The sequence below is a fragment of the Giraffa tippelskirchi genome, chromosome 3, assembly GCF_054371585.1.
Source record: "Giraffa tippelskirchi isolate mGirTip1 chromosome 3, T2T-mGirTip1v1.2.pri, whole genome shotgun sequence".
Lineage (NCBI taxonomy): Eukaryota > Metazoa > Chordata > Mammalia > Artiodactyla > Giraffidae > Giraffa > Giraffa tippelskirchi.
In genome coordinates, this window is record NC_137277.1 from 35,173,663 (window position 1) to 35,201,212 (window position 27,550).

Sequence of the window (27,550 nt, forward strand, 5' to 3'; positions counted from 1 at the left end):
GGAGTGGCAGCAGAGGCTTTTCTGGAGAACAGCCACAATGGGCACAACACACAGCCCCCACTGGAGCCTGGACCAGGCGGAGTGGGGGGAACCTTGGCTTAGCTACCTGCCTCCCCTGGGGAATGGGTCCTCCTGCCTCCACTAGGGGCTTGGGACCAGGGAGAGAGGAGGGGTGACCACAGGTGACGCACATGCGGTGGTGAGGGATCAGGGGGCTACACCTTGGCCTCCGCACACCTCCTTCCAGTGGGGGGTGACTGGGATCTCCGTTTGTCAATCCCCAAACTCCCCTTCCAGAAGTGCCCTCTCATGTCCTCCCCAGGGTCCTGGTGTGATTCGGGGTGGCCCCTGAGGAGGAGCGGCAGGAGAGGCAGCAGTGGAGGCAGAGGGGCAGCAGGGAGGCAAGCAGGAGAACTAAGGCGGAAAAGGCACTGATGCTCAACCCTTCCCACCCACAGCCAGGGCCCTGCCCTCCTGCTCAGCCATGTCTGAGGGCGAGAGCAAGGACAGCTCGGGCAGCGAGTGCCCCGTGTGCTACGAGAAGTTCCGAGAGCTGCAGGGCGCCAGCCGGACACTGAGCTGTGGCCACGTGTTCTGCCATGACTGCCTCGTCAAGTACCTCCTGTCCACACGAGTGGATGGCCAGGTCCAGAGGATCATCGTCTGCCCCGTCTGCCGCTACGTCACCTTCCTCAGCAGGAAGAGCTCCCGCTGGCCCGCCAAGCTGGACAAGAGCTCCCAGATCCTGGCCGTGCCTGTGGGCCTGCCCCCCACACCACTGCCGGACGCCCTGGGCCACGCCAACCCCCTGGCCCTCTCCCAGCCGGTCTGGAGATCGTCCCCAGGCCAGGGAGGCCAGTTGCCCTTGGACCCGCCGCCCGGCCTGCCCCGGGAGCCACAGATCTTCATCATCAGCCGGCATGGGATGCCCCTTGGGGAGCAGGACAGCGTCCTGCCACGGCGCAGCCTGGCAGAGCTCTCAGGGGCCTCCCCCGCGCCCAGCTCCACCCGGTCCTTCTGCTGCCGTTCCCGGGCCCTGCTGCTCATCACCCTCATCGCCGTGGTGGCCGTGGTGGCCGCCATCCTCCCCTGGGTGCTGCTGGTGAGGAAGCAGGCGTGAGAGGGGGCACCAGTCGGACAGCCCCGCTGGAAGCTGCCCGCTCGCACAGCCAGCCTGGCCGTGGCCTGGGAGGGGCCCCAGTGCGGCCCTGGGCCAGCCAAGCCTCAGGGGCAGACCAGGGCAGAGATAGGGTGTTAGGATGCTGACTGGCATCACCCGGCTTTTTGCTCCCAGCAGGGATCAGAAAGGACCAAGAGGCAGGACCTCTGAGGCAAGAGCTTGGATGTGGCAGCGGAACTCCAGGTTCCAGGCCAGGGAGGAAGTGTGATGGACACCCCTCCTCAGAAACCACACCGGGGATACACCTCAGCAGATACGCATCCCTCCTCTAGGCTAGAACCCAGCGAGGTTGGGGGTGGGATGGGTAGCTGCCCCACCTGTGGGTGTCCCCATCTGCCAGGTGACCTACCCAAGGCCAGGTGGGACTCCAAGTGGGGGCACCTCCTGCTGGAGGAGGCTCACGGGTGAGACCCCTCCAGGTCAGAACTCCGGGCCAGGGTCCCTGGCGTGCTCCCAGGAACAAACAGAAGGGATGGGGTGGCACAGGGACCAAGGCACATGTGTTCCCCAGAGTCTCAGCACCATCCCCCGACCCTGTCCCTGACCCCCGCAGTTAGGTGCGTGCCTTCCTACCCATGGAACCACCAGTCTGGAAGGTCTTCCCTAAGGGAGAGGCTGAGCTCAGGGGCTGCAGCCCAGAATTCCTGGGAGAAGGGACAGAAAAGGGGAGCTGAGGCCACGTCGAGAATCAGGGGTTTGCTGACAGAGGTGGAGGCCAGCGGAATGGCCCACGAACAGAGCTAGAGGGCTCCCCAAGCCCCCCCAGCCCAACAATGGCCCAGATTTTGAGTCCTGGGGTTTTCAAGGATGGCCTGCCAGGTGGGCAGTGCAGGAGCTGCCTGGTGGCTGGGACCTGAGTCAGCTGAGAACTATGTGGGCACATGAGCCCCTGGGGGCTCCCGCCTCCCGCCCAGCCTGTGACCAACCACTCATTAGAGGCCACACCAGCCAGGCCAGTTCCTGGGGTGGATTCCCAAGCTGGGCTGGGTGAGGAAGGGTGGGAAGGAAAACAGCTGTGCTTGGCAGGGACGCTTCTATCTCAGCGAACACGGAACCCAGCTGCTATCAGCCGCTGGCCAAGATCACGTCACCTGGGGATGCCATCTGAGCTGGGGGTCCTTGAGGAGGACACTAGAAAAGGCTCAGGTTGGGCCTTATCTGGGGAGTGAGCCATTTGGGAACAGCTATTTCCTGTTTATTAAGGCCCACAAGTCAATGGGCCATCATCTTAATTTTAGGGTTGCTGCTGCTGCTACTAAGTTGTTTCAGTCGTGTCCGACTCTGTGCGACCCCATAGACGGCAGCCCACCAGGCTCCACTGTCCCTGGGATTCTCCAGGCAAGAATACTGGAGTGGGTTGCCATTTCCTTCTCCAGTGCATGAAAGGGAAAAGTGAAAGTGAAGTCGCTCAGTCGTATCCAACTCTTAGCGACCCCATGGACTGTAGCCTACCAGGCTCCTCCGTCCATGGGATTTTCCAGGCAAGAGTACTGGAGTGGGGTGCCATTGCTTTCTCCAAATTTTAGGGTTAAAAACAGCAAAAACCTCAAGCTTTCTCGAATGGGTGGTTTTTCGCAGCCCAGGTGTACCAGCAGCCATGCCCTCCACAACACATGCCTCTCTCAGCAGAGCTTGCTACACGTGGGGAAAGACATAGAGCCCTGCCTCTTGCTGTTGTTTGCTGGCTCAGTCATGTCCAACTTTTTTGCGACCCCCATGGACTGTAGCCCACCAGGCTCCTCTGTCCATGGGATTCTCCAGGCAAGAATATTGGAGTGGGTTGCCATTTGCTTCTCCAGGGAGTCTTCCTGATCCAGGAATCGAACCTGAATCTACAGTATTGGCAGGAAGACTCTTTACCACTGAGTCACCTGGGAAGCCCACCCTGCCGTTCACCTAGTTCCTAAAAGCCTGTCCGTAATGTGGTCATTTGGGGACTGTTAGGGGACGGGGTCCACACTGCAGGGGGTGTCAGGGCACAGGGAGTGTTGATCTAAAACACCTCTGGGCTTCCTTCTGATATTTTCAAGCCAAGAGAACACAGGTGCTATTGGGGGAAGTACAGGTGAATTCACGGGGAAAATATTTATTATAGGCAATAAAGTGTTGAATTTACAAAGACTCAGTGAATCCGTTTTAATCACAGCCAGGCTGCTTTAAACAGTGTCATGAATTTCTGGGGACATGATTTTAAGTCTTTGCAGACTCTATCGTATTTGCCGAAAGTTAATTTCAAAATACCTCTAGCGTTTTCATACTGTTCAACGGTGACTTATAGATGGAACTTCTTTCATTTTCAAAGAATGTCAAGAGCTGTTTTTTTTAAATAAAGGTCTATATTTTCTCAAAGATTTAAGACGAATTGCAGATACATGTGGAAAGTGCTGAGCTTGGACTTCTAGGATTGTTCATTTTAGATGGAAAAAATGGTCCGAAAACTCAGATTCAAATGGCTCTTAAACATTTACTCAGCCACATTTGTGAAAGGAATGCAAATTACAATTCTGCTTGGCTCAATTTTCACCTATTCAATTGTCAAACCCTGAAAGTTTCAAAACCCACTCTGTTGCCAAAGCTGAGGGACAGAGGTGAGGCTGGTGTGCTTGTGTGCGTGCGTGCTCCGTCATGTCTGACTCTTTGCGATCCTGGTAGCCCACCAGACTCCTCTGTCCATGGAATTTTCCAGGCAAGAATACTGGAGTGGGTTGTCATTTCCTACTTCAGGGGATCTTCCCCACCCAGGGATCAAACCTGTGTCTCCCGCATTGGCAGGCAGATTCTTTACCACTGTGCCACTTGGGAAGCCCAGGTGGGGTCAGTAGGAAGGTATATTGATAAAACCCCTAGGAAGGAAACTTCCCTGATGGTTCAGTGGTTAAGACTCCCAATGGAGGGGGCCTGGGTTCGATCCTTAGTCAGAGAAATAGTTCCCACATGCCTCAACGAAGACTAAAGATCCTTCATGGTCCTACTAAGATTCAGTGCAGCCAAATAAATATTAAAAAACAAAATAGGAAAGGAAATTTGACATTATCAAAATGTCCACTTGCACCCAGAAATTCTAGAAATGTATCTGACAGATAGGCTTGCATGTTAGGGCATCAACATATGTTATACAATTGCACTATTGTTCCTAAAAACCAAGAATCGGGAAAACCCTACAAGCAATGCAGATAATATCACGCAGCTGTGAAATGAACAAGGATGGACCTGAGAACCGATCCGGAAAGTCTACAAGACCCAATGATGGCCAATGGGCAAAGGCAAGGTGTGGAACGCTGGATGTCCAATTATACAATTTGTGTTGAAAGTGGGGGAATAAGAATTTACTTTCCAGGGCACTCCCCTGGCTGTCCAGTGATTAGGACTCCCCCCTCCCAATGCAGGGGGCCCAGGTTCCATCCCTGGTCAGGGAACTAAGATCCCACATGCCGTGGGGCGCAGCTGAAAGAATAAAAAAAGAATTTACTTTCCGATTTGCTTATTTGTGCATAAAGCATCTGGGAAGATTTGAAAAAAACTAGAAAGAGCGATCAGTTGTGGATGGGGATGAGAAAATGATGGAATGGGAAAGGAACTTCTGTCTTCACCTTTGGCATTTTTGGTTATCTGAGCCAAGTAAATGTATGGGTTATTCAAACATTAAATTGAAAAATTATATTAGAAGCTAAAGATATCTTCAGTGTACACACCTGTTGCCTGGTGAGTGAGGAGCGGGCCCCAAGAAGGTTTGAGAGCTGCCAGACTGCTTGTTCTGTGGTTCCAGAGTGTCAGCGACCGGCTCCGAGGGGCTGGTTTGTCTGGTCCCAGGTGTGACATCTTAGGCTTAACAGGCACCCCAGGAAGGAAGGTAAAAAGTTTAATATTGTCAGCATTCCTAAGTTCCTATGTGTTTCTCTGGGTCCCACCATTTTTTTTTTTTTTTTGCCACATCACACGATATGTAATGAATTCTCTGCTTCTCCACTGTGTCCCACCCCACACCCTCCCCCGCATCCCATCATCCTCCCTAGACACTTGATTACAAGTCTGTCACCTTCTTCTAGATGGCCTGCTCCTTGAGAGGCTAGATCTCACTGATCTTGATAAGATCATACAACTGTCTGGCACAGCAGTTAGCAAAGAGTCAAAACTGGATAAATATTTGAAGCATGCATAAGTGAATGGATACACAAATGAACCAGTGAACAGATAAACATGATGGCCTGGTGTCCAGAAAAAAAGTTTAGTCTGGGGATTCAGGCATGAAACCTGGATAATATCTGCTTTAGTGTCTTAGGGCTACTCAAAGACCATTCTCAGGATGACCCTAAGGAGTCAGTTTAAAAGGACTCATGTGGGGGACTTCCTGGTGGCACAATGGTCAAGAACCCACTTGCCAATGCAGGGGACAAGGGTTCAATCCCTGCTCCAGGAAGATCCCACAGGCAGCAGAGCAACTAAGACCACGTGCCAAAACTACTGAGCCTGAGAGCTATAATTAGTGAAAACCATGTGCCTAGAGCCTGTGCTTCTCAACAAGAGAAGCTGACATAGTGAGAAGCCTGTGCACTGCAAGGAAGAGTAGCCCCCACTTGCCACGACTAGGAAAAGCCCATATGCAGCAATGGAGACCCAGCACAGCCATAAATAAATAAACTGCTCTCAAAAAAAGAAAAAAGACTCATGTGGGGACTTCCTTGGCAGTCCAGCGGTTAAGGCTCAACAACAACAAAAGGACTCACGTAAGAACAATGTGGAGAGAGAGGGCAGCCAGGCGAGGTGGCCCAGAGGATTAAGTGGGGTGGAGCCATGACACCCAACAGACACTTACGAAGATAAACAGACTATAACTAGGCTAGCAGTCATCTCCCTCTGTGGGTACAATTTCCATCCATCTTCATACTGTATAAAGTGATGATGCTCCCATGTGGTGGGCTGAAGTTTAATTACGAGGACTGTGTTGCATGGAGAGAAGGAGGTGAAGAGGTCCAAGAGAGTTGGGTGACAGCGAAAAATGATGGGGAGGCTGAAGAAACAGAGAAGACCTTGGTGGGAAGAGAGGAAGATGATGGCAAGACCTGAAGAAAAGATAAGAAGAGAGAGAAGGGGGTAAGACAGAAGAGACCAGAAAGGAAGGCAAGTAGGAAGGCAGGAGCCTTCAGAGGCTCCCATGACTATCCACATGCAACTCAAACTCAGCTCAACCCCAGAATCCCATGGGCTCCTGTCTGAATGCCTCTCATGCCAGCCACAAGGACCTGGCTCCTGGAGACACTGTGTCATGGGCTTCATGCTCCACACCTTCCCTCAAGCTATTCCCACTGCCTCCAGGAGCTAATTTTTTTTTTCAATTTATCTATTTTTAATTGGAGGGTAATTACTTTACAATGTTGTGTTGGTTTCTGCCATACATCAACAGGAGGAGCTAACTGTAACATTCTTCAAAAGTCAGTCAAGGGTGACTTCACCCCAGTTCTTCCCTGACCCCAGAGTCCTCTTCTGTTCTCCAAGCACAGAAGCACCTAAGGGCAGTTAGGCTCAGTGAGCACTTTTCTGAGCTTCTGTGGTGGTTGATTGCCTTGTTTATCTCTCCTCTTAGACAGTGAGCTTCCTGCAGGCAGAAACTTTGACTAATTTCATTTTGCGACTCCAGTGTGCAACTCTAGGCTGGCCCCTTAAAAGATGTTCCATGAACATTTGTTGAAAAAAATTGCAGCAGAGGAATTCTGCTCTCCCTAAATTTTTGAATTACAAATAAAATCCTGGACTGTATCTTCACAGCATATTTAAGAACAAAACTATTTTCAAATCATGAAAGCACATGTTCTTGGGACTTCCCTGGTGGTCCAGTGGTTAAGACTCTGAGCTTCCACTGCAGGGAGCGAAGGTTCTATCCCTGGTCAGGGAACTAGGATCCCACATGCAGCAGGTGTAGCCGAAAAAAAAAAACAAAAACACCATACAATCTTGACTGACTCCACTGTGGGCCCTCAAGGATATGATTTCTCACTCTGACATGACCCAGTGGGTTCTTACAAATCAGGCCCGCTTAGGGAATTATCAGAAGGAGCTGGGAACCAGCCTGCAGGGGTTTGTCTATAACCTATGGGTTCTGTATAACCTTGAAGGAGCTCTTCTCACTTCTCTGTGGCTCAGTGTCCCCATCTAAGATATGGAATAACAATACCAGGATTACAAGGCTCTTTGGTGGATTAAAGGAGTTAAAAATACAGTGAGTGCCCCTAGGACTCTGCAAGCTCACTAAGTCTTAAGCATCATGAAACGCGTGTCTTCCCCTCCTATGACACCTGTCTTATTCATTCAACAGAAACCGGTCCCTTACCAGGTGCGCGGCCGGACGCGCGGCGGGAGTTCACCCTGCACTGCAATCCTTTTGCAAGGGAGCGCACCCCTTAGCCCTGCTTCCATCAGATCCTGAACTCAATGAAAGCAAGCGGTAAAATGAGGAAAAGGGCACAGCTCTCAGCGTGAAGAGGCTTCCTCACGCCGCGCTCCTTCAAGGTGTGGTCTCGGACCAGCACCCCCGGCATCACCTGGGAGCGCGTTAGAAACCCGAATTCAGTCCTATTTTCCCGGGGTTGGGGGGACGGACTCGCGGCCCAAGTCCTCGAAGGCCCGTCGCTGGCAGGAGCCGAATCTCTGGCGGGCCCCGTGAAAGAGTCCGCACATTCGGCTGTGTTTAAGTGGCAGCACGCGCTGGGCTGGAGCTGGTTACGCGACACGAATACTCGAAAGGCCCACGGCCTTTGCCCGGGATGTCCAGGTAGCCGAGGTGACCAGCTAGCTGGAGCCCCAGCGCCACCTGGCGGTCAAATATAGGACCCGCCTTTTCCTGGTTAATGGACCCTCCCGCCTAGTGTTAGGGAGTGAAGGGACACAGGTCCCTGGGGCCGCTCGCTTCCTCAACACCCTCCAGGACAGTAAGACCCCGAACAGCCCCCACCACTCGCCCGGGAACTACCGTTCCCAGAGGACGAGGCTGCAGAATCCAGGACTCCCACCAGAGGCTCCAGGACCTGGAGAAGTTTTGCAGTCCCTCGCAGTTCCCCTCCGAGCCACGAGACGGCACTCGTCATCGACGTCTTCCCAGTTTCCTCTCCGCGTTCAAATTCCGCGCCTCTCTTGCTCAAGAAACATCGGTCTCGCGAGATCTTGCGGAAACTTACAGAACCGGAAGCAGCCTGCAGATCTTTTCCCTTCTGTGGCCATCGCTGTAGCTCCAGCGGGTAAGAGTTCCCCGGGACAAAGGGTATAATCCGCAACCATCTGTTCACGGGCACTATAGTTTTCGACCCGGAGTGCCCCAGTACTGTTCTGGCTGCCGAGTAGCAGCCAGGGAGGGGGGCCAGGATGGTCTTGGCTTTTCTCCTAAGCTCAAGGGCCGCCGGGCCGGAGGAAGGAGGAGGAAAGAGGATTTTGAGACTTGGGAACGGGAGCTGAAGGGGAGAGAGCCTGTGGCGATGGTGTCTAGTCTGAGCAGAGTAGTTTCCTAAAGGATCGTCTCGGGTAGTTTCTTGGTAAAACTTTCAGGCCTCGCACGCCCGTTGGAAGACTTTTTGGACCCGAGTTCTGTGCGTTTTCCAGGTTCGGGATATAGGGCCTGATTTCATTCATTTGCGAGGAGACTTAATCTGTTCATGCTCCGTTTCGTAGATTAACGTTGATTGGTTTTTCTAAAACGTGGTAATACGTTTGAATTGAGTTGTCAAGTCTCCTTTACCCTAATAAACAGAGATACAAGCACTGTCTTAGCTTCCTTACACGATAATTATGGAGTTTGGGTTTCTCTGGTGGCTCAGACGGTGAAGAATCCGCCTGCAATGCAGGAGACCAGGTTCGACCCCAGGGTCAGGAAGATCTGAAGAAGGGAATGGCTGGTTTAGGCACTCCAGTGTTCTTGCTTAGAAGAATTCCATGGACAGCTGAGCCTGGCGGGCTACAGTCCGTGGGGTGGCAAAGAGTCGGACACGACTGAGCGATTAACACATGGAGTTTGAGAGTGTAAACAAAAAGATTAATTCCAATAGGTCTGTTGGCTGTGGGAAATTCTTCTATTCTGTAATTAAATAATTTAAAAAATCCCAGTAAAGCAATTCAGCTCAAGCAGGTTTTGATGAAGTTAATATGACAGCTTTTGTGAGCATTGTAAACTTTCAAGATGAAATTGTTGCAGATACTTGTTTGTAAACTGAGTGAGATTTTGGTCCTTTAAGGGTTTACACCTCTTTTAACTTTTTATTTAGCCAAAATGAAGTTCAATCCCTTTGTGACTTCTGACCGAAGCAAGAATCGAAAAAGGCATTTCAATGCGCCTTCCCACATTCGCAGGAAAATTATGTCTTCTCCTCTTTCTAAAGAGCTAAGACAGAAGTACAACGTTCGATCCATGCCCATCCGAAAGGATGATGAAGTTCAGGTAATGTGCCTGTGTTCAGGTCATCTTGTCAAATATCCTGTACTTGATTAACAGACGGTGGGTTGAAACGTAAACTGCTTTTTTCACCGTTACTCTTTGGTGAAAATCTGTTGTCCCAAGCATAAGATGCAGTCGTGATAAAACAGAAGAAAGCTGGTTTGGAACCAGAACATTGGCTTGGGATTATCTTTTTCTGGGTATGTTTGGTCGTTAGAGAGGCATTTGAGAACCAGTAAACAACTTCCGTGTCTAAATCAAAGTTCAGATACACAAGTTCCAGGGGAACTAGCAGTCTGGGTGTTAAGACTGCACTCCTAATGCAGGGGGCACGGGTTAAGTGAAAGCTTCCATAAATTCTAGCTGTAACCTGCAGCTAGTGATTAATAAAAGATTTCAAGCCATCTCTTAAGCAGCTTCCATGTTACCAACTTTTCATGAGGTGAACAGCCGTTTTTTGCTCCTGTGCTGGTGTTAAAATTGCTGGTAGATTTGAGAGGCCATCTTCTGCTTCCAAGATATTTTAATCTGAGAAAGTCTGTGATTGGGAAGAAGCATCTATTCAGAAACACTGGCTGGCTGAGGATCATTGGAACTCGAAGGGAGAGAATGATGTGATGTTCGTTAACCTTTGGGAGAGAATTGGCCTGTTCCTGAAGCATTAGCTGCTGCCCATGCTCTGGCACTTGGTTGGACCTTTTAGTAGGTTGTGAATATTTGTGGCCTGTTCCCTTTGAAGTGACAATTTCCTTGTCAACGTAGTACAAAAAAACAAGGTGGGCTTGTTGCTCATTTTTAACCCTGAAACAAGCCCACCACTGCTGGTGGCCCATCAGTTGTAGAGATGCACTGTCCATCACTGTAGATTTATATGGGGCATAGTTTACTTGCAGGTTAGTTGAAGCCAGAGAGAGAATTACTGGCACATTTCCATTGACCATTAGGTCTTTCAAAATTGGAAGGTCCTGTATATGTATTTGATAGGGAGAATGAGGTTTACCTGGTTCATAGATTCACTGGTTTACAAGTTTAATGTTCCTTTATCTGCATATATGTTACTTTTGAATTTGCATTTAGGTTGTACGAGGGCACTACAAAGGGCAGCAAATTGGCAAAGTAGTCCAGGTTTACAGGAAGAAATACGTCATCTACATTGAACGAGTGCAGCGGGAGAAGGCTAATGGCACAACTGTCCATGTGGGCATTCACCCCAGCAAGGTGGGTGTTTTTGAGAATGCTTGAGATAGGGGAAAGAAATTATAGCAATCGCTGACAAATGTGACTGCTTGTTTACAAAAATAGATTTTTGGTGTTCTGGAAATCTTAAAGCCAGTACTTTTTCTGAAATCAAGGTGTCTGTAACAGTTATCCTGTATGTATGTATATGTAATGTACCTTTTCCTTAAAAAGTATTGGTAAGCTGACTGATCAGTCTAACAATGAATAGATCTTAAAATCTAGGAAATAGGGTAATTTTTAGATGCTACGGAGGCCATACCCTGTGTATTAAACAGAATTGAGTAAGCTGTAAGGAAAGTAGGTCTTAAGCCTTTGCAGATCTAGAGCTCAGAGACTAGGTTCATTGATAGAAGACACGGTCTAATTCTCCTGTCCTTGACTTCAGTGTGAATTCTCCAATACTGCTGTCTCTTAAAAGGTAGTAAATGCACTTGGTGCCTGTTCAAATACTGAGGTGTTGGTTTTTTAAGATCTTGAGTTGGCACCATAAATCTAATCTTCAGCCTACACAAAAGTTGAAAGACTAATACATCTGTTGCATTATCTTTCACCTAGAATTCACAGCTACCATTTTCTTTCCCTTCTTCCCTACCCCTCCAATGGATTACAAGCATCATGACAGAGTGCATCTCCTAAGAGCAAGGGCTTTCCCACTCTACTACAATCTTAGTTTTGCCCCAGGCCTGGATCAGCCACTGTCAAGGTCACCAATACAGTGACTGATTCTTAGTGTTTTCTGAACATAATGCAGCTTTTGATACCGTTGATCTCCCTCTTTGACTTACCTTCATCTCTTATTCCAAACACACCTCAATATCCAGTTGACAATTTTGCATTTCAACTTGGATATCTAATCAATATCTCAAACCCAACATGTTTAAACTACTGGCTTGTTTTATTCTTGAACCCTCTTGCTCTTGGTAGTCTGCTACCAATACTGTGTGTGACAGCTCTGTCCTTCTCAACTGCTTAGGCCAGCATGTCATTATTGATTGTTGACCGCTGTCACATTATATCCAGAATCCTGTCTGCTTGTTACCATCAGAGTGGCCTACAAGGGTCATCTCCAGGGACTTCCCTGGTGATCCAGTGGCTAAGAGTCTGTGCTTCCAGTGCAGGGGGCACGAGTTCGTTCCCTGGTTAGGGAACTAGATACCACACGCCACAACTAAGACCTAGCGCAGCTACTTCACTCAGCAGCTACTTGATGATTTCACTCTCCATGTTCTAGTCTGCTGGCCTCTTTGCTGTTCCTGTAACTATGCTACTCTGTGTGCTGGTTGACAGCATCCACCTGGCAGCTTCACAGAATTGTATATTCTATTCCCAGGTCTACTGAAGCAGAATTTGGGGGTGGGAACAAGGGGTCTATTTTAACAAGCCCTTCAGACACACTCAGACCTGAGAAACACCTGTTAAACTTGGAAGTTCTCCTGCCTCTGGACTTGAATGTTTGCTGTTCTCTTTGAAACCCTCCTGCCTTCTCCTCAGGCCCCTTCACTTGGGGCCTGCCTGACATTGATAACAATTTAACCCCTTTCCTCCAGCATTCAGTTCAGTAGCTCAGTTGTGTCCGACTCTTTGCGACCCCATGAACCGCAGCACGCCAGGCCTCCCTGTTCTTCACCAACTCCCGGAGTCCACCCAAACCCATGTCCATTGAGTCGGTGATGGCCATCCAACCATCTCATCCTCTCGTCCCCTTCTCCTGCCCTCAAATCTTTCCCAGCATCAGGGTCTTTTCAAATGAGTCAGCTCTTCACATCAGGTGGCCAAAGTATTGGAGTTTCAGCTTCAACATCAGTCCTTCCAATGAACACCCAGGACTGATCTCCTTTAGGATGGACTAGTTAGATCTCCTTGCAGTCCAAGGGACTCTCAAGAGTCTTCTCCAACACCACAGTTCAAAAGCATCAATTCTTCGGCGCTCAGCTTTCTTTATAGTCCAACTCTCACATCCATACATGACCACTGGGAAAACCATAGCCTTGACTAGATGGACCTTTGTTGACAAAGTGATGTCCCTGCTTTTTAATATGCTGTCTAGGCTGGTCATAACTTTCCTTCCAAGGAGTAAGCGTCTTTTAATTTCATGGCTGCAATCAGCATCTGCAGTGATTTTGGAGCCCAGAAAAATAAAGTCAGCCACTGTTTCCCCATCTATTTGCCATGAAGTGATGGGACCTCCAGCATTTCATCTCATTAAATATAACCTCCATGGTAGTGGAGATTGTCCTTTGGTCACTATGCTGAATCCCCAGACCTTGTTCACTGCTATCTTCTTCCTTCCTAACACTAAAATCTGTCATAATCTGGATACCTTTAGTGACAAATCTGTTGGAATAAGGTCTGTTCTATGATTTCCTAAAAGTTTTGCTGGTTGAAACATGTGAAAGGGAAAGGGAAGTCGCTCAGTCGTGTCCGACTCTTTGCGACCCCGTGGACTATAGCCTACCAGGCTCCTCCGTCCATGGGATTCTCCAGGCAAGAATACTGGAGTGGTTTGCCATTTCCTTCTCCAGGGGATCTTCCGGACCCAGGGATCGAACCCAGGTCTCCCGCATTGGAGGCAGACGCTTTAACCTCTGAGCCACCAGGGAGAAACATGTGAAGGCTGCATTTAATTTCCAAACTTACGGGACTAAAGATACTGTGGAAATAAAACTGTATGACTTAGCTTATAAAACTGGGGTGAGAGGAGTGGAATTGTTGAAATATATTGCAGTAGAAGCAGCTGATTATTGTCACAGATGTGAGAAGAACCACCACTGCCACACTGCCTTTTCCTTTGTGGCTGAGCATTAGTGAACATTTAAGTCAGGTTTGTTTGGGGGTAAAGAATCATTTCTAGCACTTAAGCAATCCCACAAGTGGGGGACTGAATGTTGGACATTCCCATGTGTTCTATATTAGTGATTGTTTAAAGCTTAGAAATTTTTTTTTTCTCATTTGTCTGCAGGTGGTTATCACCAGACTAAAACTGGACAAAGACCGCAAAAAGATCCTCGAACGTAAAGCCAAATCTCGCCAAGTAGGAAAAGAAAAGGGCAAATATAAGGAAGAAACAATTGAGAAGATGCAGGAATAAAGTCATCTTGTCTACAGCTTGCATTAAAAACTGTTAAAATGAAGAGTCTTTATGTGTGGTGCTTTGGGACAAAGCCTAGTTAGTTTTCAAGGAATTTCTGGTGATGTTAGCTGTCTAGGGTCATACCATCCTTATCATGTGGCTTGATTCCACTAAGTACCGTTTGGAAAAAGCTGGCTTTTTAACCAACTTTGAGCATCTAATAATATTGGACTAATATAGTGATTTTGTTTTTTTTAATAGCGGGAAGCAGCACTTTAGTGATGCAACGAAATACCCGAGGGCTCCTTTTACCACCTTTTTTTCTGCACTGATGTTGAGTGAGTGGTGTCAGGCCAAAAGAAATCTTTAGCTTAAAATCTGAAGCAAAAAGTACTCACCTAAAAAGCAGTTTCTCCGAGAGGAGGAAGTGATGCAGTGCAGGATTAGTTGTTGGCAACACTTGTGCCGCCACCCTTCCTCACTTTAGACTAAGCATATAAACGTACTTTCCGTGCTGGAGGCGAGCATTTATTTATCTTGGAGCCTTAACAACAACGTAGGGAAATAGATGACCAATACCCAAGTCGGTGTTTGCCTTAGCCAAGGTCGCACCTCGACCGTCCCCAGATTTCACCTCAGGAACCTGACCGTGTCTCAACCGAGACTATGGCCCGCCACTGTATCTTTGAGCGCTCCCTCGGGAGGGGCGGGGCTTCCGGTCGGCGGGGAGCCGTTTCCGGCGCGTCAGTCCGCCGGAGCCGCTGGCGCTCGTGGGCGGGAGGGGTCCGGACGGCGCCAGTGGAGCGGGATGGGGCTGGGGCGGCTCGCGACCCTGTGCTCCTGGTTCATCTCTTTCTTCTTCCGGGCCTCCCTCTCTCAAAAATCCCTAGATCGGTCTCTCCTCCCCCGGCCTGGCTCTTTCATTCAATCGGGGGAGTAGGCGGATCCCGATTGCCGAGACGAACCTGCGGGCAACGAACGGGGCGAGGTGTTGCGGAGACATTGGGACGCAGGACCGCACAAAGGACCTAATGCCCGAGCCAGGTCTTCAGGAATAAGCGGGAAGTTGTTTTGTTTAAGGTGCGGGGCACTGTGCTTTACCTGCATTATCACAATTGTAGTGATGTAGACTAGCATTCTCCCCATTCTATTGTTGTGGAAGCTGAAGCCTCAATAACTTTGCTCCGCGTATTCAATAAGTGATAAGTCAGAAATCCACTTCCCAAGCCTAGACTCAACCATACCTCTGCACTGTCTCTCTACTGTTTGACATATTCTTTGAACATCTTTTGTGTCAGCTCTGTATTCGTGGGCCCTCTGAGGGGATACAGCGAGATAGAAGCCCCAGCCTCTGTCTTCTAAGTTGTGTACACCTGAACCAGTTGACTAAAAAGGCAAAGCGCTCCAGTGAGTGGTGCTGGCTGTTCAGAGGAGGGACAGACAGGTGGCAATCAGAGTGCATCAGGAAGAATGCTGACCTGAGCCGGGTGTGATTTGGAAGATCAGTGGAAGAACATTCCAGGTCGGGGGCAGCCAAAGCAAAGACTCACAGGTGAGTGAGGAAAGAGGATCTTTCCAGTTTTATGTGAACAAGCTCATTTGTCAGTTACCCGACCAGAACAGATCACACCAGGAAGCTGGCCGCCTTTCTTTGGGGCCTCATTTTTTTCATTCTGCTTTAGAACTGGTGTTGAAAACTCAGTTAACTACAGGGGTGGGCAGTTAAGGTGACAAAGTTAGTAGCTGGCTTAGAGACTGTGGGAAGCCAGAGAGTGTGGACTGTCCAAAAGGAGCTACTGCCTCTCCACTCAAGACAGGTGTTGCCAAGCCAAACAGCTCCCGGTGTGACCAGATCGTCCCATTTTTTCAAGAAAGCTAGAAATCTAGATTTTTAGATGAACTCCCCAGTCTGTAAATATAGGTAACTCATCCAATTTAAAAAAAACAAACACTGGGTAGGCTAACCGAAATATGTCTATTAGCCAAATGTGACTCTTGGGCTGTAGAATTTCATGGGATTGGGTAAGGACCATTTCGCATGTTAAAGACTGAGATTTTTCCATCTTTTGATTATAAATTATTTCCAGCCTGTCTTCATTCTTTTATAGGATGGAGATGAGACTTTTCCTTCCTGTGTAATTCCCTGAGGGCCTCAAATAGCAGCCAGAGCAGCCAGTTTCTGAGAGATGCTGGTTTCAGCGAGTAGTCTAGAAGTTCTTCCTGGTTTGCATTGACCATCTTGTGGTTTCAAGTGTCTTCTAAGGACTGTAGGATGATAATACAGAATCCTTGGGAAGCAAAGCCCCATGTCAGTGATTATGTGGAACTAAATGAAACCTTTTGTTTTTTTAACTGAAGGACTTTTCAGAGCCATTAAAATGTCCGTTTGCATTGAGAATGTGGAGCTCAGGCTTAAAGAGTATTTTACAAACATTCTGTTTCTTTGATTCTAAAATGCATATTTTTCACATTTTAAAAATCTGGATGTGTTCATTTAATGTAGGGTCTCTGTTTTCCCTGTGAAAAGAAAATTGTCATTAAGTCAGCAGTTTCAATGTCAGAAGTGTCTTAAGAATCAGGAATGTCACATATTTAACTGATGATGCCAAGCAAGGAAATCCGAAGTCTCTTTAGTGGAGGACATGCAGAACCTGGAATCAAGCTTTGCCTAACTGAAACTCTTGCTCAGGGCTTTTAAATGTTTCCATCTTTCTCTGCTTCTTAGGATTCTGCCCTGGCCCTCAACTTTTCAATTGATGGCTGGCATCTCGGGGATCTTGTTTTCGTAAGATTGTTGGAATTCCTATGATCATCATATGAAGGCTTCCCCTGGCCTCATCACATCCTATATCCTGGAGTTGTCCTAAGGAACCTCTGTTTAGACACCCGAGTATCAAGTTCTCTTCCGGAGGAATTCTCCAGTCTTGGTGGCATGTGGATCCCATTTGGGGTATCTCTTTGGCATGATAATCTCCTGATACAACCCTCTATCCCCAGGTGTAATTTGTCCATTTTTGAAAACAGGCCCTGCTGCCTCTATTCAGAACCATCAAACCTGTACCTGGAAGTGTCTCCCAACCTTGGCGTGCTCAAGTTCAGCTGGACACTCTGCTTCATTCTGGAAAAAAAATATGTGGGCTCCAGCTCAGGCAGTATCAAGACAGGCCAGGCCTGCAGCCCCCGCAAGAGGACAAAACCCCTCTTCCTCACTGTGAAGCTGGATTCGTCTTACTGAATGTGAGACCTTTCCTCTACCCTGTTATCTTTTCTTCTGTGTGATAGTCACATGCTCACATTCAGTCATGCATGTGAGCATGCCTTTTTTCCCAGAACCTCCATGGTCTCTTCCCCAGTTCTGCTGCAGCTGCTCCTCAGCTCAGGCCTCAAGGCACAGCAATCCCTGTGGCAGTAGATGATGTTGTTTGGGGAGGCAGCAACATTTGAGGATCTGACCAAAGACTGGAAGTATTAGGAAGCCCTCAGAAGGACTGCAGCAGAGGCATAATGCTGAACAGTTACGAGAACTTGGTCCCTCAGGGTAAGGACTCAGTCTTCATTTACTAACCATGTGTACAACTGACAGGGAAAAGTCATCATTTAAAAAAATCCCGGGACTTCCCTGGAGTTCCAGTGGTTAGGACTTTGTGCTTCTACTGCAGGGGGTCCAGTTTCCATCCCTGATCAGAGAACTAAGATCCCCTGTAAACTGTGACCTGCAGACAAAAATTTAAAGAAAAAAGTTTTTCTAAAATTACTATATGTTTGCGTATATATCTTGCAGATTTAAAGTTCTGTTGGGACTTCCCTGGTGATCTGGTGGCCAAGACTCTGTACTTCCAATATAGGGGAGTCTAGGTTCAATCCCTGGTCAGGGAACTAGATCCTATTTGCCACTATTAAAGATCCTGCATGCAGCAACTAAGATGCAGCAGAAATAAAATACATTGAATTTTTTAAAAATAAATAAAATTCTGTTGACATGCTCTTGTTTTGAATGGCCCTAGTGGGCTTTCTGGGTATTGTTATTCTGTTACTGCTTTATACCAGCACTCTAGTATCTTTCTTCCATATCTTCAAAAATCAGATGAAAGAATTATGAGGAATTTTGGCGGGAAAGTCTTCCAGGTGGCATATCATCAAATTCAACTTTGTTCGCTTCTTTCTCCATCTCTCTAGGTGACTTCTTACAATTCTCCATGACACCACAGAGAGCTGGAAATGATCCCCCTGGTATTTCAAATCCAAGTGAAACAGAAACGGAGATAAGTACCATGAGAGAAAAGTTTCTCACCAGCGTGACCAAGTTGGTAGAAAGCAAAAGTTACAACAGCAAGGTATTTTCCAAAGAAAAGTACTTGCAAACAATCAAGGAAGTCAAAGAAGCTAAGGAGAAGGGGAAGAAGTCATCACGTGATTATCGCCGTGCAGCAAAATATGATGTGATTTCTGTAGAAGGCACAGAGAAACTCATAGAGGCTACTCACAGAGAACGAGATCGAATACGGTATTACGTACACAAGGAAGAGCTGTTTGACATCCTTCATGACACACATCTCAATATTGGCCATGGCGGGCGGACACGCATGCTCAAGGAGCTGCAAGGCAAATATGGGAATGTCACCAAAGAAGTCATTGTCTTATATCTGACTCTGTGTAAACAGTGCCACCAGAAGAACCCAGTACCCAAGAGAGGCCTTGCACCCAAGCCCATGCCATGTAAGGACAATGACTCCAGATGCCAAGTTGAAATCCTTGATATGCAGTCAAATGCTGATGGGGAGTTCAAGTTCATTTTGTATTACCAGGACCATTTAACCAAGTTCATTATTTTACGGCCATTAAAAGCCAAGCAGGCCCATGAGGTAGTCAGTGTCCTGTTGGATATTTTCACAATTCTTGGTCCACCCAGCGTGTTAGAATCTGATAGCAGCATGGAGTTCACAAACCAGGTTGTTAATGAACTCAACAAGGTATGGCCAGACCTAAAGATTGTCCTTGGTAAGTCCCACCCTGGCCAAGGCCAGGGCTTCCTGGAGCGAGCAAGCCATGATGTCAAGACCATGCTGAGTGCCTGGATGCAGAGTAACCACTCCCGTCATTGGACTGAAGGCCTGCGATTCATGCAGATGGTGAGGAATCAGGCCTTTGATGGTTCCTTGCAGCAGAGTCCATACGAGGCAATGTTTGGTTGTAAAGCCAAATTTGGACTCTATTCCTCACACTTGCCCCGGGAAACTGTGGCTGTTTTACACACAGAGGAGGAGCTAGAAATTGCCGAAGAACAGCTGGAAAGCAGCCTCTGGGTCAGGCAGGAAGAGAGGGCTGAGGTTGGAGCAGACCGGTCTGACATGGACGAGGACGTTGATCCCATACCTTTCAAAGCCTCGGAGCCCAGCACCTCCCAGGCAGCCTCAGGTCTCTTCTCCTAGTGAATAGACGTCTGCTGGGTGGACGCTTAGTGCCTCTGGGTGCTGTAAAGCCACCTGAGAGCTGTAGCCAAGACCCCAGATGAAAGGAGTGAAGGCCACTCTCAAGAACGCTGTTTTTGGTAGTCCTGGGTCAGAGGGGGAGGCGGCTCCAGTCTCTGATCTCACCTGCCCTAACAAATTCCCACAAACCTGGAGGCTTAAAACAGCAGAACTTTGGGGACTTCCCTGGCAGTCCATGGTTGAGACTGTGAGCTCTCAATTCAGGGGAAGCAGGTTTGATCCTTGGTTGGGGAACTAGGATCCTGCATGCTGAGGACACAGCCAAAATTTAAAAAAAAAGATTAAAAAAAAAAAACTTTCTTCTTAGTCCTAGAGGCCAGAGGTCTGAAATCAGGGTGTTGGCAGGGTTCATTCCTTCTGGAGGCTCCAAGAAAGAATCCATTCCAGGCCTTTCTCCTTTCTCTAGTGGCTGTCAGCAATTCTTGGCATCCTGGGCTCAGTAGCACAGATCCAGCCTCTGCCTTGTCTTCACCTGACCTTTTCTCCTTGGTCTGTGTGTGTGGTCCTTTTCTGTCTCTTACAAGGACCCCGTTGGACACCAAATGTAGTTGGATTTAGGGCCCAGACTAATTAATGATCTCATCTCAAGATACTTACCTTAATTTCATCTGCAAAGACCCTGTTTCTAAGTAAGTTCACATTCATGGTTACTCGGGGTTTGGACTTGGACATATCTTTGGTGGGGGGCAACTGCAGTTGTACTACAGTTGGCTCAGGGGTAATGAACCTGCTTGCCAATGCAGGAGATTCAGATTTGATCCCTGGGTCAGGAAGATCCCCTGGAGGTGGAAATGGCAACTCGCTCCAGTATTCTTGCCTGGGAAATCCCATGGACAGAGGAGCATGGCAGACTGCAGTCCATAGGGTTGCAAAAGTCTGACACGGCTTAGCAACTGAGCATGCACACAGTTCTACCAACTACAGACAGTGGAAGAGGATGTTTGCTTGCAGAACATAAACTGATGGGGTCTGAGCCCTGTAGAGCTGGTAGGACTGCCCTGCATGTATCGAGTATCTGTTCCTGCTCCTCAGGCACAGAACCCAAAAGATGGGGACATCAGAGAAAAAGATGTAGATGAAGGACAAATAATGAGAAGAAAAGAGGTTGATCTCAAGTGCCCCAGAGACTGGCTGCCCCACCAGCTGAGCTTTGTTTCCTGCTTTAAGAGAAACCTGATGTACCCACCGTGCTCTCAGAATGGCATCCACAGGGATTGACCTGCCTGAAACCTGTTTTAAAAATAGGTCAAAATTAAGGCATGGCTGGGGTTTGGGTCTGAGCCTGCCAGTGTTCTGTGCCTCAAGCACAGCATGCTGTGGTGTAGTCCTGGAATGGTCATACATTCCAGGAAGTGACCAATAACCGGGAAACAACTACAGACTCTGGAGCAAAATGCAAAAGTTGGCCTGAGGTCACTGCTTCAGCCAGAGAAGAATAGAGCAAAGGCCAGTCTGGGTCATAGTTCAGAGGAAAGGGAAGGGTAATGCCCAGGATCTCTGCACGGGTGTATTCTCAAGGCCTGGAAGAGGACCCAGCCCATCGGAGGTGTTGAGTAAGAGTTTGTTGAGTGAATAAATGATTCTACAGACATGGACGCAGGGAAGGAGAAGGGGCCTGCAGTTTCTGACTCTCCAGTTCATTCTTCCTGCATATCCCAGAACCATCTCAAACCATTCTGGGGGACTTCCCTGGTGGTCCAGTGGTTAAGACTCTGCGCTTCCAGTACAAGGGGCACAGGTTTGATCCCTGATCAGGGGAGTAAAACCCACATGTGCCTTGGCACTGCCAAAAAATAATTCTGATTGCCCCCAACTTTGGTTTCCCCTTGGGCCAAGAGAAGTCTCGTGATGATGCCTGCCTCACAGGGTGGTTGTGAAAGACAGTGAGATAACACTTGCGAAGTTCTAAGATGTGAGTTGTCCTTGCTACCTTCAGATCTTACCCTCATCGTGAGAGTTGGAGATCACTGTTGCCATTCCTTTGCTGATTAAACAGTGTTAAGCTGGACATCCAGGAAATCTGCACTATTATTAGACAGGAGGTGATGTCACTCTCCAGCTTGTCTTGGAGGACCAGAATCTTGGCTTCCTTGGCCAGCACCTCACGTCCCCTTCCTGTATCACTAAGCCGAGCAGGGCCTGGGAGGCCCAACTTGACTGATGTTGCCCCCTGTCCCCCCACCCCCACCCCCGCTGACCTACCATCACTTCCTGATGTCTGAGCAAACCAGAAACCATACCATCAGCTCCTGTGGGTAAGAGGTCAAAGGAGGCACTATGCTGCTGTCTTTCCCAGGGGGTGGCTGCAAATAACGGAGGTTTCTGGAGCTGCCGCCTCAGCCTTCATCTTCTGCTCCCTAGTGTTTACAGTGGAAGGACCTGGAGGGGGACACCTAGACCCAGCCCAGCCTTCCTCTGTGTTATCACATTTCAGCATCTGGAGCATAAAAAGTTACTTTCAGTTTGCAAATATGTTTTGTCCATATAATGTCTTTTAAATTTAAAAGTTAATTGCCATCACTTTTAAAGCAGATTTCACATAAAAATCTGGATATCTAGCACTTCTTGAAAATTTAGAAGATCTGGCCTCCCACATTTTTCGCATGGCAGCCAACGACCAAGTGGTAACCCGCAGGAGACAGTCCAGGCCTGCAGTCGACACTAGTCCACCATCTGGGCCATTCAGATTGTTTGCATACACATTTCTATGGTTGATGGCTAAAGAAAGGCAAATGAAGTCAATGTGAATAAAGGCCAGAAACAGACCCATGTATCTAGGAATTTATGATAAAAGACATTTCACATCTGTGGGAGGGATTGTATTATTCAGTTTTGCTGTATTGCTGATCAGTTATACCTCAATTAAAAAAAAAATAGTGGTGCTGGATCATAGAACTGTCCCAACTGGAAAAAAATAAAAGTCTGATCCCTAAACATAAAAAACAAAACTAAAACTATTGGGGAAAAGAAATAGGAGATTTTTGTGATCTTGGGATGGAGAAACCCATGTAAGAAAAGGTTAATATACTTGGTTACATAAAAATTTTAAATATCTATGAAAAATAATGCCTTTTAAAAATTTAGAAAAGGTAAATGACAGGCTGGGAGAAAACATTTGCAACACCTAAAACAGACATAAGGTACTGTCAACTGAAGAAAAAAACACATGACCTAAAAGTCAAGAATTATGTTTTTATTGAGCAGACTTACTGAGGACTTAAGCCCCTGGATACAGTCTCCCTTAAAACTCTGAGGGACTGTTCCAAAGAGGTGAGGGAGGAGCCAGGATATAAAGGAGTTTTTGCAAAAAAAGAAACCACAAAAAAATAAATAAAGGTAGTTGAACATCAAAAGATTAGTGTCAATTAGAGAAAAAACAGATCTCTCAAATTAATGGACTTAGCACTTTTCTGTGTATAGGAAGATTCAAGAGTCTGGGCTTATTGAAATTATTCTCTTGATACGCATCTTAACTAGGAACCAGTATCCTGTTTTTCTCCATCCTAAATCTCAGGGTGCACAGTCGTGGGCGGCTGCAGTGGCTGATGACGTGATGGCCACGGCATCCTTTGTTTACCGATATGGCAGGGGACATTCTTTGTCTACAGTACCTAATTTTTAAAGGAGCGCTTGCAAGTTAATAATGAGAAGAGCAACCAATAGGAAAGGAGCAGAGGTTAATGGTGGACGGAAAACAAGCAGCTGTACCCTGGTGCAACTGTGGTGGGATGGAAGCAGGTCAGACTTGTCATGCAATCAGGGCTGTCCATTCAAATGAAATAGATACAAGTTACGTGAGCGTTTTGTTTCTCCTGCCACACATGTGGGAGAAGAGGCAAATGCCTAGTGATGCTGTCTTGTTTCAACAGAAACCTGACTGATAAGGAAGTCCAGTAGTGGTCGTGCTCTATATGGAACAGCAGTATTCATTTCCAGGGGCTGTCATAACCCACTGGGTGGCACAGAAATTTGTTATGTCACAGTTCTGGGGTCACCTGTCTGAGACCAAGATTCATCAGGGTTGATTCCCTCCGACGGCTTGGGGCAGAATCTCTTCTGGTGGCCTCAGATGTTCCTTGGCTTGTAGGTGACAGTCCCCCTATGTCTTCTCGTTGTCTTCCTTCTGTGTGTGTCTGTCTCTGAGTCCAAATGTCCCCTTAGCATAGTAGATTAGGGCCCATTCTCAATGACCTCACTTTAACTTGATCATCTGCAGAGACCCCATTTCCAAATAAGGTCACATTCACAGGTGTGGGGTGGAGGGGTTAGGACTTCAGCTTCTTTGGGGTGACACAGTAAGTTCAACCCATATAGCAGCAGCCAAGAGATGCAGGTCTGATCCCTGGATGGAGAAGATTCCCTGGAGAAGGGAATGGCTACCGACTCCAGTATTCTTGCCTGGGAAATCCCATAGACAGAGGAGCCTGGCAGGCTTCAGTCCACAGGGTCGAAAAGAGACCTGACTGAGCCACTAAACAACAATCAGAATGACAGATTTTATTTGTTTGTTTGTTTTTGTTTTCTTGGGGTTTTTTGGTCACACGACATATGGGATCTTAGCTTTTTTTCCAACCAGGGATGGAACCTATGCCCCCTGCAGTGGGAGCACAGACTTTCAACCACTGGACCACCAGGGAAGCCCAAGAATGACAGTTTTTTAGAAGGTAGTTTTTAAGGATGTGTGGCAATAATGTCCAGAGTCTTAGAACACTGCTCCCCCCACCTCATTCAAATAACACAGGCAGTTTTACTTGAACAGAAAACTGAAGAAATGAGTACCAGTTACATTCTTACAAATCTTCAATATCAATTCTTGAGAAAGATCTTAATTTAATACCTTGTCCAGCTAGATTATTTGGGGTTTTTTGTTTGTTTGTTTTTTGATGGAGTCCTAACCCCTGGACTGCCAGGGAAGTCCCCTTGGCTTAGTCTTATAATACAGAACAGTGTCTCTCCCTCCACGCACACAGGAGGAAGGGAATGTTGCTATATCTTCCTGCGGCTCCTTTTGTTCATTATTAAGACTTGCGTTTTTTAAGGCTAATCCCTGGAATTCTACTATGAGACCTCCAGAACTCAATTTTACCAGGAAAAGTAAATGAAGGGCTAAAGATGATTTGACGTAACAGTGAAGTAAGGTGGTGGTGGTTTAGTCGCTCAGTCGTGTCCAACTCTTGCAACCCCATGGACTGTAGCCTGCCAGAATCCTCTGTCCATGGGATTCTCCAGGCAAGAATACTGGAGTGGGTTGCCATTTCTTTCTTCTGGGGATCTTCCTGACCCTGGAATCGAACCCAGGTCTCCTGCATTGAAGGCAGATTCTTTACCATCTGAGCTACAAGGAGGGGTGAAGTAAGGATCTGTAGCTTTCCTCCCCCCCCCGCCCCCCGCCAACCCACCACAGACTCAAGCATGTAAACTTGATATGTAACCTTGAAGGAGTCCCTTGAGCTCCAAGCTCACCTGTAAATTGGGATGATAATCCAATTATGATCAGGTTTGTGAGAGAGGATGGGCATGGGGGAGGGGCTTGTTCTCCATCCAGTTTAGGGAACTTTCACAGAGTTCAGTCTCACTCAAAAGGACCAGTCAAACTAAAGCAAGTCCCTGCCTCCAAAAAAAAAAAAAAGATTTGGAGGCAGGAGAGCAGCCCATGTGGGCAAGTCCCGTCCAGGTCTGTGTTGGACTGGGCCCTCCCTCCTGGCCTCTGCTGCCCGCATGCCCACACAAGGTTCAATGTCCTGTCTGCTCACATGCCCACCCACATTCCAAGCCACAGTCTCGTCCTGGAGCCCTGGGTTAGGATACACTCAGCCCTTCAAGGTTGCTGCTGCTGCTGCTAAGTCGCTTCAGTTGTGTCCGACTCTGTGCGACCCCATAGACGGCAGCCCACAAGGCTGCGCCATCCCTGGGATTCTCCAGGCAAGAATACTGGAGTGGGGTGTGCCATCCCTGGGATTCTCCAGGCAAGAATACTGGAGTGGGGTGCCATTGCCTTCTCCGCCTTCAAGGCTGAGCGCCCCTTAGTTCTCTTCCTGCTCCTGGGGTGGTTCTGGAGTGCAGTGGAGAGAGCAACTCTGGTTTTCAAACACACTTTTGCTGTGGTCAGAACACTTAACAAAGTGTGTTAAGTGATCCTACCCCTTAACAAACTTGAAGTGCATTGTTGACTGTAGACAGAAAGTTGTATAGCTGATGTCTAGGATTTAATCATCTTGTATAGTCAAAACTATATACCCCTTGAATAGTAGCTCCCCATTTCCCCCTCCCCCCAGCCCCTGGCAACCACCATTCTATCTCTGCTTCTGTGTGTTTGACTGTTTTGTGTTTTGGGGTTTTTTTGGCAGTGCTATGAGCATGTGGGATCTTAGTTCCCTGACCAGGGATCAAACCCGAACCCCCTGCATTGCAAAGAACCCACACCCCTGCCTTGCAGGGTGGATTCTTAACCACTGGACCCTTAGGGAAGTCCTAAGGGACTGCAATACACCAGGCCTCCCTGTCCATCACCAACTCCCGGAGTTTACTGAAACTCATGTCCATTGAGTCAGTGATGCCATCCAACCATCTCATCCTCTGTCGTCCCCTTCTCCTCCTGCCTTCAGTCTTTCCCAGCATGAGGGCTTTTCCTTTTCCAGTGAGTCAGTTCTTCCCATCAGGTGGCCAAAGTATTGGAGTTTCAGCTTCAGCATCAGTCCTTCCAATGAATATTCAGGACTGATTTCCTTTAGGATGGACTGGTTGGATCTCCTTGGTGTCCAAGGGACTCTCAAGAGTCTTCTCCAACACACAGATCAAAAGCATCAGTTCTTTGGTGCTCAGCTCTTTATGGTCTAACTCTCACATCCATACATGACTACTGGAAAAACCATAGCTTTGATTAGACGGACCTTTGTTGGCAAAGTAATGTCCCTGCTTTTTAATATGTTGTCTAGGTTGGTCATAGCTTTTCTTCCAAGGAGCAAACATTTCATGGCTGCAGTCACCATCTGCAGTGATTTTGGAGCCCCAAAAAATGAAGTCTGTCACTGTTTCCAGTGTTTCCCCATCTATTTGCCATGAAGTGATGGGACCAGATGCCATGATCTTAGTTTTCTGAATGTTTAGTTTTAAGTCAACGTTTTCACTCTCCTCTTTCTCTTTCATCAAGAGGCCCTTTAGTTTTTCTTCACTTTCTGCCATATGGGTGATGTCATCTGCATATCTGAGGTTATTGATATTTCTCCCGGCAATCTTGATTCCAGCTTGTGCTTCATCCAGCCCAGCATTTCTCATGATGTACTCTGCATATAAGTTAAATAAGCAGGGTGACAATATACAGCCTTGATGTACTCCTTTCCCTATTTGGAACCAGTCTGTTGTTCCATGTCCATTTCTAACTGTTGCTTCCTGACCTGCATACAGATTTCTCAAGAGGCAGGTCAGGTGATCTGCTTTCCCATTTTTTGAAGAATTTTCCACAGTTTGTTGTCATCCACACAGTAAAAGGTTTAGGCGTAGTCAATAAAGCAGAAGTAGATGTTTTTCTGGAACTCTCTTGCTTTCTCGATGATCCAACAGATGTTGGCAATTTGATCTCTGGTTCCTCTGCCTTTTCTAAACCCAGCTTGAACATCTGGAAGTTCATATTTTGAATATTAACCCCTAATCAGATATATGGTTTGCAAATATAATATTTTGAGAGAAGATGGGAGACTCAGATTGATGCTTCAGTGAATATTTTCTACTTACAACTTTGTCAAAGCTAGACTTATATTGTGGAATAGAATCTGCTTTTTTTTTTTTTGCAGCTCTAGGGGAAGAAGAAACATTTTCTTTTGTTATTTCTGAGATGCTATTCCCAGTAGTTTTTTGAGGCTGCACATTGGAATGTCATTAGCTGGCACTGAGACCGGAAGGGGGAGGTGTCTGAGAAGCTCAGCTTTAAACTCTTGCTTCCAATTTATTCTGCAGGCTTTCTGTACATGTGTGCCACTGACAACTAAAGCATGGTTCACCAAGGTGAGCTTCAACACTGTGTAGGCCAGTTACCTCTGCACAGTTATTTTAACCTTTTCAGATTTGGTGGCTTTGGGTTGTGGAATTTTGAGGAGAAGGTTTTAGAGGGAGAGGAGCTGTTTTTGAATATGTGATTTACACATCTTTCCTTTAGAGAA

At 47.5% G+C, this 27,550-nt stretch overlaps 2 protein-coding genes across 13 annotated transcripts; both read left to right on the top strand.

Annotated features, from left to right (window-relative positions):
• Positions 1-484: 484 nt before the first annotated feature.
• Positions 485-1,120, top strand: RNF222 (ring finger protein 222). The gene has a single exon (XM_081578401.1). It carries the CDS (start codon positions 485-487, stop codon positions 1,118-1,120), a length of 636 nt encoding a protein of 211 aa, XP_081434527.1.
• A 7,229-nt stretch (positions 1,121-8,349) lies between these two features.
• On the top strand, positions 8,350-22,159 carry LOC145541600 (large ribosomal subunit protein uL24). 12 transcript variants are annotated; one of them, XM_081578391.1, is made up of 6 exons: positions 8,350-8,409; positions 9,427-9,599; positions 10,674-10,814; positions 13,795-15,457; positions 16,631-17,443; positions 18,082-18,770. In XM_081578391.1, exons 2-4 carry the CDS (start codon positions 9,432-9,434, stop codon positions 13,921-13,923), a joined length of 438 nt encoding a protein of 145 aa, XP_081434517.1. In that variant the 5' UTR covers positions 8,350-8,409; positions 9,427-9,431; the 3' UTR covers positions 13,924-15,457; positions 16,631-17,443; positions 18,082-18,770. The 12 variants fall into 12 exon arrangements, with proteins under 12 accessions (XP_081434517.1, XP_081434511.1, XP_081434513.1 ...); XM_081578385.1 differs by lacking the exons at positions 8,350-8,409; positions 9,427-9,599; positions 10,674-10,814 and having other exon boundaries at positions 14,657-14,985; positions 15,204-15,457; positions 16,631-16,855; ... (1 more) ...; positions 17,236-17,443; positions 18,082-22,159; XM_081578387.1 differs by lacking the exons at positions 8,350-8,409; positions 9,427-9,599; positions 10,674-10,814 and having other exon boundaries at positions 14,657-14,985; positions 15,204-15,457; positions 16,631-16,855; ... (1 more) ...; positions 17,259-17,443; positions 18,082-22,159.
• Positions 22,160-27,550: the final 5,391 nt, after the last annotated feature.